The sequence below is a fragment of the Diachasma alloeum genome, unplaced genomic scaffold (assembly GCF_001412515.2).
Source record: "Diachasma alloeum isolate Michigan unplaced genomic scaffold, Dall2.0 Dall_scaffold_78908, whole genome shotgun sequence".
NCBI lineage: Eukaryota > Metazoa > Arthropoda > Insecta > Hymenoptera > Braconidae > Diachasma > Diachasma alloeum.
In genome coordinates, this window is record NW_021683643.1 from 3,288,220 (window position 1) to 3,305,613 (window position 17,394).

A 17,394-nucleotide genomic window follows, 5' to 3' on the forward strand; every position below is an offset into this window, starting at 1 on the left:
AAAACTACTTTATTGACTCGATCATTGCATTGTTGAGTCAATGAAGTACACGGAGAGAAATTTTTGGTGAAAATTATCCTACCGTTCTATAAAAATGTACCATGTGTCATCGTTTCCTCATTTCTATCCCGAAATTTTGTAAAAATTAATATATGATGATCAAATTCTATTCTACAATCAAGAAATTTTATCCTGACGCATAATAAATTTTATCCTTCCAGTCCAATAATTTTTATGTAGATACACGGAGAAAAAAAGTTAATGGAAAAACTTGTCGAATTCGTTAGAAAATTCTATTGAATTTCTATTGAACTGTTCTATTAGTTTTTGGCCGATTCTATTGAAACGTTCAATAGAGAATATTCAGTAGAAAAAGTCAATAGAATTCAATTTTTCTATACTTATTCTATTGAGATATTCTATTGAGATATTTTCTATAGAATTTCCTCGGCTCAAATTTTCCAAGTTTTTTCGTTTGATTTTCTTGATGAGAAGAAAATAAAAATAGAATGAAAAAAACTTAGAAAATTTGAGTCGAGCAAATTCCATAGAAAATATATGAAAAGAATAAGTTATATAGAAAAATCGAATTCTGTTGACTTTTTCTATTGAACATGTCAATAGAATCAGCCAAAAACTAATAGAAAGTTTAATAGAAATTCAATAGAATTTTCTAACGAATTCGATAGGTTTTTCTATTAATTTTTTTCGTTGTTATAACAACGAAAATTCAAGAAGGGTTGGTAAATTTTACCCTACCGGTACAGTAATTTTTACCCTACCAGCACGGTAATTTTTATTTTTATTAGGATAAAATTTCTCTAACGTAGAATAAAGTTTGATCATCATATATTAATTTTTACTAAATTTCGGGATAGAAATGAAGAAACGATGACTCATAATACACTTTTATAGAACAGCAGGATAATTTTTATCAAAAATTTCTCTCCGTGTAGTTTTTTTTTTTTTTATATTCCGGCCCTTTCTGCCCTTTGATTGGCTAATCGGCCCTATCTAACCCTATGCATGCGGCTGTGGATTCTACACTGCACCGCATTCGCACTCCTATAGAACATAGGAGTAGCATGGGAAACCACAGAAAACCCATGCCGGTACAGGCGGTCACTATATTAGCGACCTCCCGCTCGCCGGAGCCTCCGGTTGAAAAACTCGGTTCCACGGGGAATCGAACTCACAACCTTTCGCACACTAGGCTCGCACCTAGCCGCTTCGGCCTCCGACGTCGGTCTCTCCGTGTAGTTTGATAGATAAAAAATAACAATTGCAGGAGAAAACACAATTCTAAAAAGCCAGCGACGGCGGCCGAAGCGGTTAAATCGCTCGGCCGGACGGCGGGACCCGTGAGGCGCGAGTTCGAGTCCGGCTTGGGGCAATTGTGATTTTTAATCTTTCGGAAACCGTCGAACGGAAGTCTAGACACCGAGAATCATCGGAGAAGTGTTATGAAAACATTCTCCGATGAAGCTCGGTCGATGGACGCCCGTGTCGGCCAAGGTTTTCCATGGTTTCCCTTGGTCACCAGGAGTCTGTACGTGGGATACAGCTCCTGGGGTACAATGCGACAGGGTTGGAGAGAAAGTCGGGAAAACAATTCTAAAAGTTCATACACTGAGAGAAAAAATTATTCCTGCCAAGGATTGATATTCTCGTCAGAAAATTATATTTTTTCAAAACGAATTTTTCCAGGACAGACATTTTCAGAGNTACATATGACCTTGACAAAATGTTCTCCGATATCTTCCGGATTTTACAAATTGGCGATTTTCTCAGGTAAAGAAAATTGGAATAATTCCAAATGTTAATAATTATTATTGGAGTTTCTTCGAGGTCATATGCAGAAGAATATTCTTATAGATCACCATAATTCTCACGCTTGGAACTGATTTCAGAGCACCTGGAAATGACTGGCCTGGAGAAATACGTTCCAAAAGAGATATTTTCTTCTACTAAGAGTATGAAAAAGATATCACCAATAACATTTTCTTGGAAAGAATAAATTTTTTTCTCAGTGTATATATATATAGACACAGGCGTTCCGTTTCCCCTTAACATGGGAGAAAATAATTCATCTGTCGGAAATAATTTTTCTTTAGGAATTTTGAAAAATATGTTGTTCTAAAAACTACTATAATTTTTTAGACACTTCAATTGACAGTCAAATTTTTTTGAATTTTTCCGGTTAGCCAGTCAATTGTAATTGAAGAAAAACGACGCGCGGCGGTGTTTCCCTCACAGGATGACCACTCTAGGGTCAATTAATGTTGCTTAATCTATTCTGTCTGATTGGAGCCTTCGTTAGTATGAAGGAGTGCATAATTTGTATTGCAATGATTTGTACATTAGTTGAGTTAAAATAGTTGAACTTTCATTGTTCATTAATTAATTAGTCGTTCTGCTCTTGGTCTGTTTCATTTGGTGAGTACTTTATCACTGGGACAATTGACAGAGCATTGCAACTCCCCTCATTATCCAGTGATTCGGTGGTTTTTCTGTCGGCAGCCACATGGCAATCACGAAATTTGTTGAGTGCCCGGTGGTCGATAGTACGCCACGACGTTCACTCGTTTTGTATACTGGACACGTGTACGTTGCTCGCTCTTTTATCTCCTCTTTCTTCATTGGCACAAGCCACAGCTGAAAGGAAAAATTACCGTCCCACATCCATAAGATGTGAAGCCAATGAAGAAGAACGCTAAGTTACTTAAAACTATTCTTCATATAACTCAATATCAAGTTCTGTAGAATTATTAGGTAAGAAATTAGTGAACTTTAGGACCGAGAGATTCATTTTCTTTTCACTGAGATTTCTTTTTTGTTCAACGAAATCACGTAATGAATCCTATTACAGTAATGGTGGGAGACGCCTCTTAATTATTTTGTAATTATAAAATGGATTTAGCAGCGAAATTGTACAAAAAAAAATCGGAGTATCTCTTTCGCTTGATTTTACAAAGATTTTGGTAATCAGAAGTGTCTACAGGCCGTGTCTCCTTGCAATTTTTTTTCACAATAGAAAAGGGATATTGATATTTTCTCTTAACATCACTGATTTTCGAGATATTTAAATAATTAAAGTAGCTCTACCCTTCGGCCGGGCTACGCTATACTTTTGGATATTTCCAGTTTTTTAATTTTCCAACTAAATTGCATGGAAAAAAATTGAAATAATTCATACCCAGTCAGTATTATCTAAATTAAATTCTGCAAAATATTGATGTTTTTTCAAATATTTCCCTCGTATAAATAAATAATAAAACTTGTTTGCAAAACGGTGGATTATTTTTTATGAGGTGTCAAAAAATTCTTGATTTTTTCACATCTCATGAAAAAAAAAATTCAGATTTTAATCTTTGATTACAATGGAAATGTTGATTTTCACATAAGACACTGGGTTAAATCCTGATTTTTAAACATTTCTTCTTTGTAAAACCAAAACGATAATTAAATTGAGAAAAAAATTAGAATTCCGCATCTAATCGAGTTTTCTGCAATTTTTTTGTAGTTTTCAATAATCTTTGAATTTACCGTAAGGGTAGAGCTACTTTAAGTTCACGTGGACGAAACTCAAGTGTGAAAATGGATAGATTTGAAGGAAATTCTCTCGAGTTATCCACCAAACTGCAGAGAAAAGTGTACCAAATAATACGGTGGAGTGTGAGAACGTCAGAACTTAATTTTGTTAACAACAACTTGCAACTGGATGCTGAACTAAAAAATACTCTACTAAAAAAGATGAGAATGGATGAACCATGCATTTCCGATGAACAATCACCGCTTTCGATGTCTTCCAGTCTCATCCTTCAAAACACTGCTAACGTCACTTCCTCAGATCACACCATATTTATTTACAAAAATTGGATTTTCACCTGCTCAAATTTATCGATGAAAAAATACTTGTCTTTCTCACATTCCTCATTCTGTTCAGCAAAACTTTGAATTTGAATAAAAATATCGTTTTTTATCCCGCAAAAACGTCAGATACTGTATTCCTATTGATTGACAATTCAAATGGGGGGAATAATCCAGCTGAATGCCCCTCATGCTTCAAAATGGTTTAACATTTTCCTCAAGTTTTTCTACATATCAACTAGTGCGCACTCGGCTTTTTTAGCCTGCCACACTGTTAGAAAGAAATGAAATTTCATGGACAGTTGCCTACTAATTTTCAGGATAAGCATAAAAAAAAAATAATAATTTTCAGGACAATGACACTAGATGCGATTTAGGACAATCAGTGACAGCTCAAAATGTGATTCTCTCTAATTTTATAATCTTTACAATCGACTCCCACTATTGAAGAAAAAAATCCTAGTGAAGAGAGAAAACGGCCAGTTTTGCTTCCGAAGGGAAGCATTGTTTTTTCTATATCTAATGTTATAACGTTTACAGACGACTTCCACTATTAAAGAATAATCCCAATTAAGAGGGATAAGGGTTAGGTTTTTTTAATATTATCTACCTCCTAATAAACGAAACGTCCCGATTAAATTGGATAACGGCTCGTAAAACCTGGAAGTTGGACGGTCTCAAAAGCACAGAAATAGAAATGAATGCGATTGAGGGAAAAAAAATCATAAAATATCAGGTTTTACTGAAAATTCAGTAAAATTCCAGAATTTTTAGCAGCATAAAGACGAGAATTCCTTAATTTATTTGAATTTCCAATCTAATATGAATATTCAGGGCCGAATTACATTGAATTTTCAGTTAAATCTGAAATTTCAAGATTTTTTCCTCTAAATCGTATTCAGTGTCACTGCCTTGTAAATTCAAAAATGTATTTAGCGGAATTTTCTGGTTTTCTATTTCAGGGAAAAATGAAACTGAAATTTACAGTTCTCTTTGATTTTTCCGCTAAATTCTGAATATTCAATGACGAAATTCCTTGAAATTTCAGTGGTAATTAAATTCCATAAAATTTTCCAAAAAGTGTACCGGCAATTTCACACGGAGAGAAATATTCAATAAAAATTACGTATCTTTTCCGTAATTCCGAAACGAAATATGCTTGTAGGAAATTTTATGGAACTGTCACGGAATTTTTCCAGAGCGTTTCGTAACCGGTGAGCGAATTGTGAGTTCCGTAATTTTTACTGAACATTTCTCTCCGTGTGCAGACAAAATTTTTTAGCAATGCAAATTTGCCCCCATCGTTGCCAAGCAACAAAACTTTCGGAAAATTTTCGACAATTTCGAACCAGTCGGGGCATTACGACTGACGATTCTTCTAAATTTCTTACTCACATAAGGAACAGCATCATAGAGAACCTTAGGAAGCGCCTCCTCCAGCATCATAACTTTCCTATCAAACCTGGCGCCATCGAGAAAGAGTCCATAAACGTAGATTCCATCCTCGGGTGGAGAATCGAACTCACTCTTCTCAAGGGGAAGGAAATCATACACCAGAAGATCAATGGGTATTGAGTACTTCCTGGCATAGTTCTGTCTGGCACCAGTGAGAAAAGCCTGAGTGAAAAAGAACCCAGAGAGCCAGAAAGAAGCCGGCGGCCCTTTCTGAAACCACTCCTGTAAAAAAATAAGGAATTCACCTACAATTTACTCTTCCTTCATCTCTAATTACCGAATACATCTCTCTAAAATGTCTAGAGTACCTGCAAGAACATCAGACGACGAATAAAGTCCTGGACGTAACTGCCCAAAGGCTTTAGGGATGGGTAAGAGTCTCTCTTCCACAAGTTTGGAATTTTTCCAGTTATTATTGACGTAAAAACTTCCTCGAGTTCTGCATTCATTATCGTCAGTCCTAGAAATTATATCAAAGGGAAAGATAAATAAGAAGGGGAGGAGTGAGGAGAGGGGTAAATTAGCACTACCTTTGATCGCCTTCTGCACACCCCCCAGGCTGTTTCTGATCGTTTGAAGCAGCTTATTGAACCGACCCATTTCCTGTACAAGTACCGTATTCATGCTCTGATTGTACGATGTTGGATACTTCTCTAAGGCGTCTACTAAATCGAAATCACGGGGAAGTTTCGACAGAATGTCTTCAGATACTGTGAACACTATTTCGTCCGGACTTTTTCCACTTTCAGAAGCCTCTGATGCTGTATCCTGGGAGAAGGATTTTTTTGTCAAAGATTGTTACAATCTCTTACGGCGGCTTAATTTTCGCTTCCGAATGGAAGTTTCGCGCGTACGAAAAAGTTTAACCCTAGTCTGGTCACCAAACGCGACCCGACGACTTGGTCACCTCCGCGGGGAATCCCCGCCGTGTTATTTAGGCTCTAGCGTTGCCGAATTCACTGTACACTCGCCGGGCGCGTTTAGCGAGTTTCCGGCAACATCGCGTCATTGGCAATTGCATTTAAGGAACTTCCGCAGTAAGTATATGGGAGTAGAAGGAAATGGACTACAGAGCTGAAATTTTGAGAATATATTCTTTGAGTGATTACAAATATCTATAAATATATAATTACAAATGTCTATAAAGTCGCAAAACGCTGAACCACGTAGATTGTTGAGGAGAAAATATGGAAAATGTGTCATTAACACAGAGTCTTATGGCACCACTTTTTCAAAAATCACAAAAAAAAAAATCGACTATGGAATAAAAGTCTAAACGCTTCACGAATAGAACCGTATATATTTCAGAAACATATCCCGACAATTTCATTAGCCGTCACCACAGGGATTATTTGTAATTATTGAAAATGTATGGCATAGTTTGGGATTTTAGTTACGTTAGAGAAAACTGATCGCTGAACATGGGAACGGAGAGAGGTTAGGAGAGTTGCCGGATAAATAATATTTTGAAATAAAAATTATTTGGAATTGATTAATCATGAATAATAAGTGTAAAGAAATCTAAGCGACGAATGTTCAATACACCCGTGAACTTTTCGTCATTTCATTGTTTTTTTCAAAGGATGCAGTGGAGTGTCGGAACCTTTGATATTTTCCCCCACTCCATAGCCCCAAAATTTACTGCGGAAGTTCCTTAACATGGGAAAAATAATTCACCTGTCCGAAATAATTTGTTTTCTTTAGGAATTTTGGGGAACATGTTGTTCTAAAAACTCCAATAATTTTTAGACACTTCAATTAACAACGTCAAATTTTTTTGAATTTATCCGGTTAGCCAGTGAATTGTAATTAAAGAAAAACGATGCGCGACGGGGTTTCATCATAGGGTGACTAATCTAGGGTTAATCGGAAAAATTAGCGAATTCGTTTGGCAATTCCATTGGATTTCTATTTTCTATTATTTTGGTTATTTCATTAGTTTTTGGAAAAGATTATATAGAAAAAGCCGATAGAATTCAATTTTTCTAAATTGCGTATTTAAGGATGTACACCCTTATTATTGACTGACTCACGAAGTTTCATGGTAGTGCAATCATTTTCTTGCATTTGTTCTAAAGTTTTTCGAATTTCCGAAAAGTTTTAGAAAAAACGCAGGAAAATTATTGCACGATCATGAAATTTCGTGAGCTATTAAGTAATGATAAAACGTAAAAACGACATATTTTTTCATGTTAATCCGATCAATAATTTACCAGAAAAATTCAAAAAACGTGAATTTTGGCGAAAAGGGTGTAATACATTCTTAATTATTAGAGAGATGTTGACGTATAGAAGATGAATGTAAGAATCTCCCGCAAGTTTTCCAGAGAATATCTTAAAGACTAGAGGTTTCAGTGGAGTGTTGGAGAAGAGTTTTTGTGTCTCATAAAATTCATTATAAAAAAGGTCTTTTCATTACTCTTAGCACCACTCATTACCGGGATAATTCATAGGTAAAAGTCTTGAGTAAAGTAGTGAAAGAAGATGAGTTTAAAAATTTCATACAATATAATTTGCAGATACCTCTGAAACGGGAGAGTTTAGAGAAAAGTACAGCAGAACTTTTTTGTAGTCGATAAAATTTACTACAGATAAGATTTTCATAATTGTTTCCCCTAGTAACATTCATTACCGAAAGCAATGAATGTTGGAATGCGTTAAAGCAGGGATAAAAGACGATAGGATGGAGAATTTCAGGCAGATACTTCTGCAGATATCTGAGAACTTAGTGAGTTAAGAAGGAACTCGAAACTTTCGCTGCAGTAAATAACAAATTCTGTACGGAAGCGTCTTCGGATATATTTCTCTGAGCTCCTTCCTTCCAAAGAGGTCTTCTGGAAAATCTGTCTTTCCTCTTTGGATATTTCCTATTTGATCACTTTTCTACTGAAGTAGAACAACTTTCGGAAAGTCGGAATCACCACGACTTACCACGTGTAAGTTTAAGGATTTTTTTAGATTTTAGACGGATGTTATTTTGAGAAAGAAGAATTAATGTCTGAAATAATTATTTGAAAATTTCAAAATTACGGATTCAGGTATTGAATGGAGACTTCAGAACAATGAAATTCCATTTTCGTCGACCCCTCGGAGGAACATTGTGCACTGTTAAAAATGTTCCATGGAAATTTCTAGTAAAGATCTTGGAAACTTTTGAACCGTAAATTGTCCACTGAAATTTTAAGGAATTTTTTCATTGAAAATTCATAATTTCATGGAGAAATCCGTATGAATGGTACATTTCAGTTAAATTATTCCGGGAAAATTAGTGAAAAATCAGGAATATTCAGAGAAATCTTTCTTTGAATTCCAGATTCTTCAAAATTTTCGGAAAATTTCTTGAAAAATTCAGGGAATTCTAAGAATTTTAACGGAATTCCCTTAGAAAATTCATGTAAATGGTGAACTTTCCGTCTTTCCGCCGCTGAAAAATTGGGACTTTACTTGAATTTTAAGAAAAACTTAAAATTACATCAATTTTTTATCCTTAAATTGAATTCAACATCTTTTTCCGAAAAATTCAGCCGAAATTTTTCAACAGTGTACTAACGAAACACCTTAAATTCCATTATCCATTCAACTTACAATTTCTCTTGATTTTCGGAAATCATCGTGGGCTCAAGTTGAGAAAAAGTCACGCATGAAAAAAATTAATAGAAAAACCTACCGCCTTCGTTAAGAAAATTCTATTGGATTTCTATTCAGCTATCTATTAGTTTTTGGCCGATTCTATTAAAGTGTTCAATAGAAAATATTCACTAGAAAAAGTCAATAGAATTCGATTTTTTCTTATAAACTTATTCTCTTCAGATATTTTCTATAGAATTTCCTCGGCTCAAATTTTCTCAGTTTTTTTCTTTTCTTCTCATCGCGAAAATCAAACAATAAAACTTGGAAAATGTGAGCCGAGAAAATTCTATAGAAAGTATCTCAATAGAATAAATTGTATAGAAAAATCGAATTCTTTTGACTTTTTCTATAAAATATTTTCTATTGAACATTTCAATAGAATTGGCCAAAAACTAATAGAAATTTGAATAGAAGTTCAATAGAATTGTCTAACGAATTCGATAGGTTTTTCTATTAAATTTGCTCATCCGTGCGTGGTTCGCTACGAGAAATCAAATGGCTGAAAAAACTACAAAGTGATTTTTCTTCATCTTTGGAGAAAATGTGAGTAAATAATAAATTACCTTCTTCTTCCAAAAATTCTTGGGAAGCTATACAAGAGAATGATGTTAGTTAACGTAAAATAATTTACGATACGGTGGTAATAAAAACCGTCCTATGAACGTGAATTGCCTTACCTCAGTTTCCTGACAGTTTGCAACAAAGGAGTTTTATGTTTTATCACTGTTCATGTGAAAAATGAGATGAGAATTTATTTACTTGGGTTAATAAAATGGAGGCTATCACGATCTCGGTTTCCTGCTGGTCCTTAATTATATCAGCATTGTCGTTCATGCCAAAGACACTTGGTCCTGTTATCATTGGTAGGTCCCTCACGTAGTCGAGGAATTCAGAGTGCTCTGAGACCCATGGGATGTAGTATTGACCCGAGGAGTCGAAACGGTATGATCGCTCTTCCACAGCTTCCTCGCAATAGAATACCTCGAGAATTGTATTGAGAGTACGGCGATCCCACTCGTCAGTCACTCGACCGCCGTAATTACATTCACCTGAATGCAAACAACAAAAATTGATTCTTCGCTACCAATTCAAGTACGAATGAAATTAACCGTCAGCGGGTGCAGTGGGGTTACTCATCACCCCACTGCATCTTCTCTTAATTGTAACTAGCGAACGGGTGCTTCACGCCGGTCGTTAGATTAACTATACTATTTTATTTTCTTTTATTCGAATTTCCGTTTTCAATGAAGAGGAATTATGTTAAAGATCAATAAAAAGGGTTTTTTTATAATCAAAATAAACACACAAAATAAAAGTCATTCGAAATCTCATTTGGGTAATAGAAAACCCTCTTTATGTATTCCTGAAAAGGAAATGAAAAAAGAATCAGAAAGGGATAATCCGCTAGAAAATGGATTTATTTCTTTTATGTCGGCGGGAACTTTGAATTACTTTTTTTCTTCAAGTATTAGAGGAATACTGATATTAATATTTCAGGGAGAAGAAATTCATCAAATGCAAAGAAAAATGGGTGGGAAAAACTAAAAAAAAAGTTTTTTCAATCTCTCCGGAAAGTTTTAAAATAGATATATTTTTTTGAATAATGGAAGAATACCCATAACTTCGGTTTCTCTCCTTGTCTTGTGATAGGATGAATAGAATAAATGACAGAAAATGAGAATTGGAGACTACAAATTTTACCGGCTATTATTCTGTAATAATAATAATAATATATACGTTTTTCTTCATTCGCATGTTACAACAATTAATGAAGATGAATTATATTAAAAATAAATAAAAAGTGTTTTTCTGTGGTCAAAACCAACACACCAAACAAGTCATTCGAAACCTCATTCGGCTAATATAAAAATTTCTCCATGTATTCCTGAAAATGGTTAAAATCGATTTCTTTTCGAATAGTGAAAGAATACTTATAAATTCGATTCCTTTCCTTGTCTTTTGATAGAATGAATAGAATTCCATAAATGCCAGTGAATTGCAAAAATCACGAATTGGAGATTGAAAATTTTTAAAAAGGGATAATCGGCTAGCTATTAAAATTCTGGGAAAAAAAGTGGTGAAAATCTATAAGCGAGAAAATTCTATGCAGAAATATTTCGAAAACTGCTAGGTTTAGGGAAAAATGGCTCTAGATTTTTTTAATTCCATGAAATTTCTCCCTTTTTCTGAAATATTCTCAAAATCCTTGAAATCACTTCGAAATTATTTCCAGCTCTTTGCCAGGTGAATATTAAATAAAACCCATCGACTTCATTAAAATTCTCCTTTAATTATAAAATCGAATCAATCTGAAAAACAGGATTGAAATTCGATAGAAACACATTCTATAACATCAAATGGATGAATGAATTTCTATTGTTCCTATAAATATGTTAATTCCAGGCTGAAGGCGCAAACTTGTTGCAAATTCCGTTGAAAATAAAAAATGAAATAATAATATTTTAATTATTCCTGTTCATTCTGACATCTAACATTCATGTTTGGGATTCAAATACCTGTAAGATATTTCAATGCTTCATACTGCACATCGTCATATTGATCCAGAAATATCTTTAACTGAAGTACACTAATGCGAAGATCCGTCTCATTGAACTCATACGGATTGTTCCATCCCATTGGTCCAAACTTCCTTCTCTCCTGAACAATAGCATGGAAGAAACACAATGAGAACAGTAATTTCTTGAAGGAGGTCTTTTGCTTCGATGTCTCAAAGAAATCAGGGTCGCAGATTGGATCCTAGAACCATTGGAAACATTGGAAACATGTCAAAAACTACGGCATTCGTAAATTTTCTGCGACCAACGGAGTGTTAAGGGTGCCAAGTGAATTTGAAAAAAGATTCAAAAAAAATTTTTTCTTTCCCTCCATCATTGGAGAAATATGTATTCATCCATCCGACGAAATTTCAAACCCGCAACCGGAACTAGACATCGAGAAAATAAATGCGGAAAATCCTCTATTTCGCGTGACGAACCTCGAGAAAGCATGGGATCAAATGGGTACGGCGGGTTGAAATATCTCTCTTATTCACCCCGGTACCCCATTGTTTTTTGTCGCCATCACATTGAACACATCATTCCCCATATCTTCAAATTTTTTCAAATTTTTCTTGAGTTCCTAGGGGGTTGAAACGTTCAATTTAATCAAAACTCCATAAGAGGCCGTGTATAAGACTGATTTTGTTTATTTAATTTCTCGATATCCATAAGTTCTAAAATTTTAAAATTGTCACCGATGTTCACCATCTGCCTAATACTATTAATTAAAAAAATTATAACTTTGTTGGTGAATGTCAATTTTCAAGGTCATCGCGAAATTCACTTGGCACCCTTAAATATCACTGCGATCTCCTTTTAAAATAGTATATTTCGTCATTAGGACGAAAAAAACGTTTCTGGCGAATATGAATTTGCAGCCCGAGCCGAAGACGAGGCTTGCAATCATATGAACTAGAAAAGTTATTTTTAGGCCGTGTGATGAACAATATTTTTACGGACGCTCCGTGTCCGTGAATCACTGATGCTCACAGCCATGAAAAAAAATTGAATTGGCAAAAACATCATCAAACCGAAAAGCTTCTGAGTGATTTTTGGAAGGCCATTTCATGAAAAATATCAACGAACCTGAAGAAACGATCGCGTAATATTTGATCTGAGTCCTTTAGGTGGTTCATTAGTCATCTTGACGCCATTTTGAAGAACACTAATGGGAAAATGTTCAGCGGGATAACTGGTGAGCCACAGTCTGAAGTCTGGATGCACAGATTCTGGTGTGAAACCCTCGCAAATCTGCGGTAAACCCAAGTGAACCATTAATTCGGATAATTTATTGATTCCAATTAGTAACCATTGAATCATTATAATCGATAATTAATTAGTGGCACCTTTTCCAGGGTCGGCATCCAACTCTTGGCTAAGTGACAGTTTTGGAGTACAACCCAAGTGCCATTCTTCACTCCCTCGTCAATCAAACTGACGGCTATTGGACCCTGACCCTGACCCAGTGATAGAGAAAAGAGTCTCGATGTTCCGAAGCCCTGATCATCAGCGAATTTTAACAGAACCGCGGTAGGATCCGCTCCGGGGGTCAGAACGAAGATAAGAGGAATGCAGCAGAAGGAGTCTGCGTAGGAGGAGCCCAAGTCGAAGGGCGGAGGCTCTACAAATTGTCTCCCAAGTTGATCTATGCGAAAAGCACATGCAAAAGAAATTGAAGAAATTTCTCCGGACTGAATTTGTAAAAATTATATCGAAATGGAGGATTAGATTAATTATACTCTTAATGGGGGATAATTATGTCGACCAATTGATCGAATATCATTTGTACAATCAAGTCAATTATCAAGTTAAATTAATTACCTTCAACGAAGAGCTGAACTGATGGCACGACCTTGTCAGGCCTCAAACACCGAAGGATCAACATTTTTTCGAAAAGAGTTATTTTATCGAATGGCTGAGGGAACTTTTGAGACTGAGGCTCTCTGTGATCGAATATTTCTTTCCACTTCTGAACATTTTGGACGAATTTTGATTTAATCCCCTAAACAATTAGGACCAGAAATTACTTTCCATTATTGAAGAGTCATAATCCAAAATGAAAAGCATTTAGTAATTATTGAAACATGAACATGTGGTAGAAGAAAATGGGTCAAACGATGTATGGTTGGCGGAATATTCAAGGATCTTTATATTTAACCCAAAATTGGGCACCTTATGAGGGGAACCCCGCCGCGCGTCCTCTTTCTTTAATTACAATTGACTGACTAACCGAAAAAATTAAAAAAAAAATTGACTTTGTCAATTGAAGTGTCTAAAAAATTACAGTAGTTTTTACAACAACATGTTTCTGAAAATTCCTAAAAAAAACAAATTATTGCGGACAGATGACTTATTTTTTCCCAAGTTAAATGAAATTGCCTATGACGCGACGTTGCCGGAAACTCGCTAAACGAGCCCGGGCAGTGTAGCGTGTATTCGGCAACGCTAAAGCCTAACTTATACGGCGGGGAATCCCCGCAGAGGTAACCAAGTCGCAAGGTCCCGTTTGGTGATCAGACCTAGGGTTAAGGTACTTCCTCAGTCACTTATACGCATCGTCGAACATTTAATTTTTATGTTTGTCCCATTTGTAGGAATGCATATCTCGAATATGATGTGGATGAAATGATTAAAATTTTAGGAAAAGTTTTTGAATGTACGCAACAACATATGATCTACATGCAAATTTTTCATCATATATAAGTGACTGAGGAAGTACCTAAAGAGAATTGTTCAAAGAACTTGTTTTTTCACAAATTTACAAAACCATAAAGATAACGTTTTTATTTTTTTCTTGTAGTTTCAAGGATGTTTTGGTAATAATAACAATGAAGTTTTGAAAATTTTCGTCCTTTGCTTCTTCATTAGACAATATAGTAGATCAAATGATGTGTATTGTTCTCATTATTATTCATGTATTATTCAGGATTATTCTCATTTTAGCGGTGTTTGTGTACAATACGGGCCCCAAAATGGGATTTTTGGGATCCTATGCTAGCCACGTCCTCGTCATTGATCCTGGGTAACGCCAAGAGCTGGTATGGCGGGAAATTTAAATGTTTTACCACGCTCGTGAATTGATGGGGAAACTATATTTAATTTAATTTTAAGAATTAATTGCCCTCTGAAGGAAGGTAGTGAAATGGGAGGTCCCGGTCACCTGTTTATCTTTGTCATTATATGTGATGTACCAAAGAGTTTTTAATTCCAAGTCGGCAACCCAGTCCCGATATTGTGGGAATTTGTTAATTGTCTGACAGGGTACCGCTTCGTACGCAAATACCATTTTAGGAATGCCTTGTTCCTTGGAAAATCGCTAGGGAATCGTTCTGTTTTAAAGACTGTCAGAGACGGTGGGAACAGTTTTCAAAAAATTCTCGAGAATGTCTTGTTTCTCAATACTATAATATAATAATATTATATTATTGTTTCTCAATACTATAATATATTTAATATAATAGGAATATAATTTTTAACATGATATACCCTAGTTGCAATTTTCTTTTCCTTTAAAATTTAATAATTAATCAAAATAATTACTGTGAATCCAGGAACATCATCAAGTCTACAAAGTTCATCCCAGGACTTCGAAGGAAGCCATTCAGTCGGATTCCTGTCAGGATTATCCAGTCCAACGCCACCAGTCAACAGAAACATCCACTGTGACATTGAAACCTCACCCCTCTTATTCAGTAAATTAATCGCGAGTATCAATGAGAACAAAAGTTTATCCTTCTCGAACAGTGATCGACAGATATTGATGTAAAGAGAATGCGTAAATGCTTTCGTGAGGTCCTGAAGACGTTGACTAATGTCTTCCACCGGTGGCGTATTGTCGATTGTCACTTTAAAGAGATTCATGAACCAGGCGAGGGAGTATTGATACATTGGATCAATATTTGCTAGGACAGCTGTAAGAAAAATCACACGAATGTCCAAAAAAGGGCCAAAAAAGGATCAACTTATCAATCAAAGTTTTTTTCTCCTTAAGAAGAAGAAGAAGATGAAAAATTGATGCAAAACAAATTGCAATTTATCCAATCGACATGTTGGAGTGAAAAAATAACGATCAAATGATTAATTAAATTTTACCTATGGTAAAAAATAGAACAGTGCTATGAACGGCAATGGACGTGTACTGGAGTCTAGCGGCATCAATCGACTTTTCTGTCACCTCTGCGACAGCCTGTTTCACCTGTATTTCATTAGCTAATACCTTTGACGAGCTGAGAATAGCAATAGCTGTCTGATTCTCCAAAATGTTCTCATCTGACCCAGAAAGCACTTCCAGAATCTTGTCCTCTATTTCTTTCAACATTCTAAAAAAAAGTTCAGTCTTTTTTTCTGCTCGAACATACAAGAATTATTTAAATCTGATTCAAAATTTGCATCAATCATTTGACCATCTAGAAAATTGATATTTTTAGTGAAACATCAAAAGAAGTTTCTTTCCGTGGAGAGATTCACCGGATAACGAAATACTGCAGCGAAGGCTTGGAAGGATGAAGGTACAAGTTTTATACTGATTATTAAGAACAGATATCTCAGAAATTGATAGGTTTCGAAGAGAATGTGGAGAGAATATTTTTAGTAGATGCATAGAATCTCGCGCAGAAAAGACATTCTGATAACTGGTTTTCGGTTCTCCCTTTCGTAAAGAAAGTTCTTTTTGTCACTCAGCTCGTGAAGACTTGCTTCACCCACGTTGCGTGTGAAACACCGACTGCCGTAACAAAATAGTATCTTACGTAACAAGTGCATAAAATGGGAGGATATGGGCGAGTAGTGTGATGTTTTTAGCTAGAGTCGTAGGCTACGCAAAACCAAGCCGTAGACGAGACGAGCGACGTTGAAGCACAACGAGCCGAGCCGAAGGCGAGTCTCGTTTTCGTAAGCCTACAACTCTCAATAAAAAAATCACACACGAGTAAAAAACCTCATCGCAACAGGCCGGAAAAATACTATTTGGTTGAGAAAAAGACGGTTATTTTGCTTTAAAATGATTTTTTAGATGAATGAGTAATTAAAAATTCGGCTTCGGCTTTAATTGGTTTTTCTACTTCATCAGGGACGTCATCTTACTTTTTATTAGCAGCTCCCTGGACAATCAACTGATTTTTCTCGCTCTCCAAATCGGGTCTTTCCTTAGCCACAACAATGCCCAGCAGCTGATCCTCTAGGCCAATAGGTGTAATCATGAAATTCAAAAGTGTGACTTTTACAGCGATCTCCGGTAAATAGTGAGGATTCCGTAATTTCGTAGTGATATAGAACCGAAATTTATCGTTCCACTCGACCACAGAGTCTCCGAGCTTAATACACAACGACCCAGCAGTCTTGAAGGTCTGCTTGAGAAGCAAGGGCTCGAGCACCGCATCTAATTCCTCTCCTACGTTCTCCATCAATACAGGCTGTCCAAATTGAATAGCATTCTCGAGTACTCTCGTGTAATCACTCTGATTGAGCCTAATCACATGAACTCCGGCGTCTTTCTCCATATTCTTCACCCACTTGTTCGCCTGTCCTTGAGGATCGATCATCAGAGGCCATCGGCGTGACTTGAACACAATTATCCCATTGTCTACTGAGAAGAGATCAGTGGGGAGTCCGAAGATATTCCAGGATCTAATAGACACAGCATCTCCGAGCACTTGACTCAGTAAAAAGTCTTTCGTGCAGTAAATATTGAGCTCTGTGCAGAGTCTCACCCAGTTCTCCACCTGGGCCTGGCGGTACTGCATCGTGAAGACTCCCAAGTAGGCGACGACACCGGAACCAATGAGAATGTCACCTACAGAATTATGTAAAAGGGGTGGCTAATTGTGCATAATAAATTACATAATATCATTCGAGGTCGACGCGGTTCCCAGTAGATCAGTCG

At 36.0% G+C, this 17,394-nt stretch overlaps 1 protein-coding gene across 1 annotated transcript in view; it reads right to left on the reverse strand.

Annotated features, from left to right (window-relative positions):
• Nucleotides 1-2,448: 2,448 nt before the first annotated feature.
• LOC107047700 (dynein heavy chain 7, axonemal) overlaps nucleotides 2,449-17,394 on the reverse strand; it is a 42,296-nt gene continuing 27,350 nt past the window's right edge. The window contains 12 exon segments of the mRNA XM_029126739.1: nucleotides 2,449-2,655; nucleotides 5,266-5,547; nucleotides 5,634-5,785; nucleotides 5,856-6,166; nucleotides 9,707-10,004; nucleotides 11,472-11,712; nucleotides 12,600-12,764; nucleotides 12,860-13,158; nucleotides 13,335-13,515; nucleotides 15,054-15,424; nucleotides 15,606-15,832; nucleotides 16,596-17,304. Coding sequence (XP_028982572.1) covers nucleotides 2,449-2,655; nucleotides 5,266-5,547; nucleotides 5,634-5,785; nucleotides 5,856-6,166; nucleotides 9,707-10,004; nucleotides 11,472-11,712; nucleotides 12,600-12,764; nucleotides 12,860-13,158; nucleotides 13,335-13,515; nucleotides 15,054-15,424; nucleotides 15,606-15,832; nucleotides 16,596-17,304 — 3,443 coding nt within the window.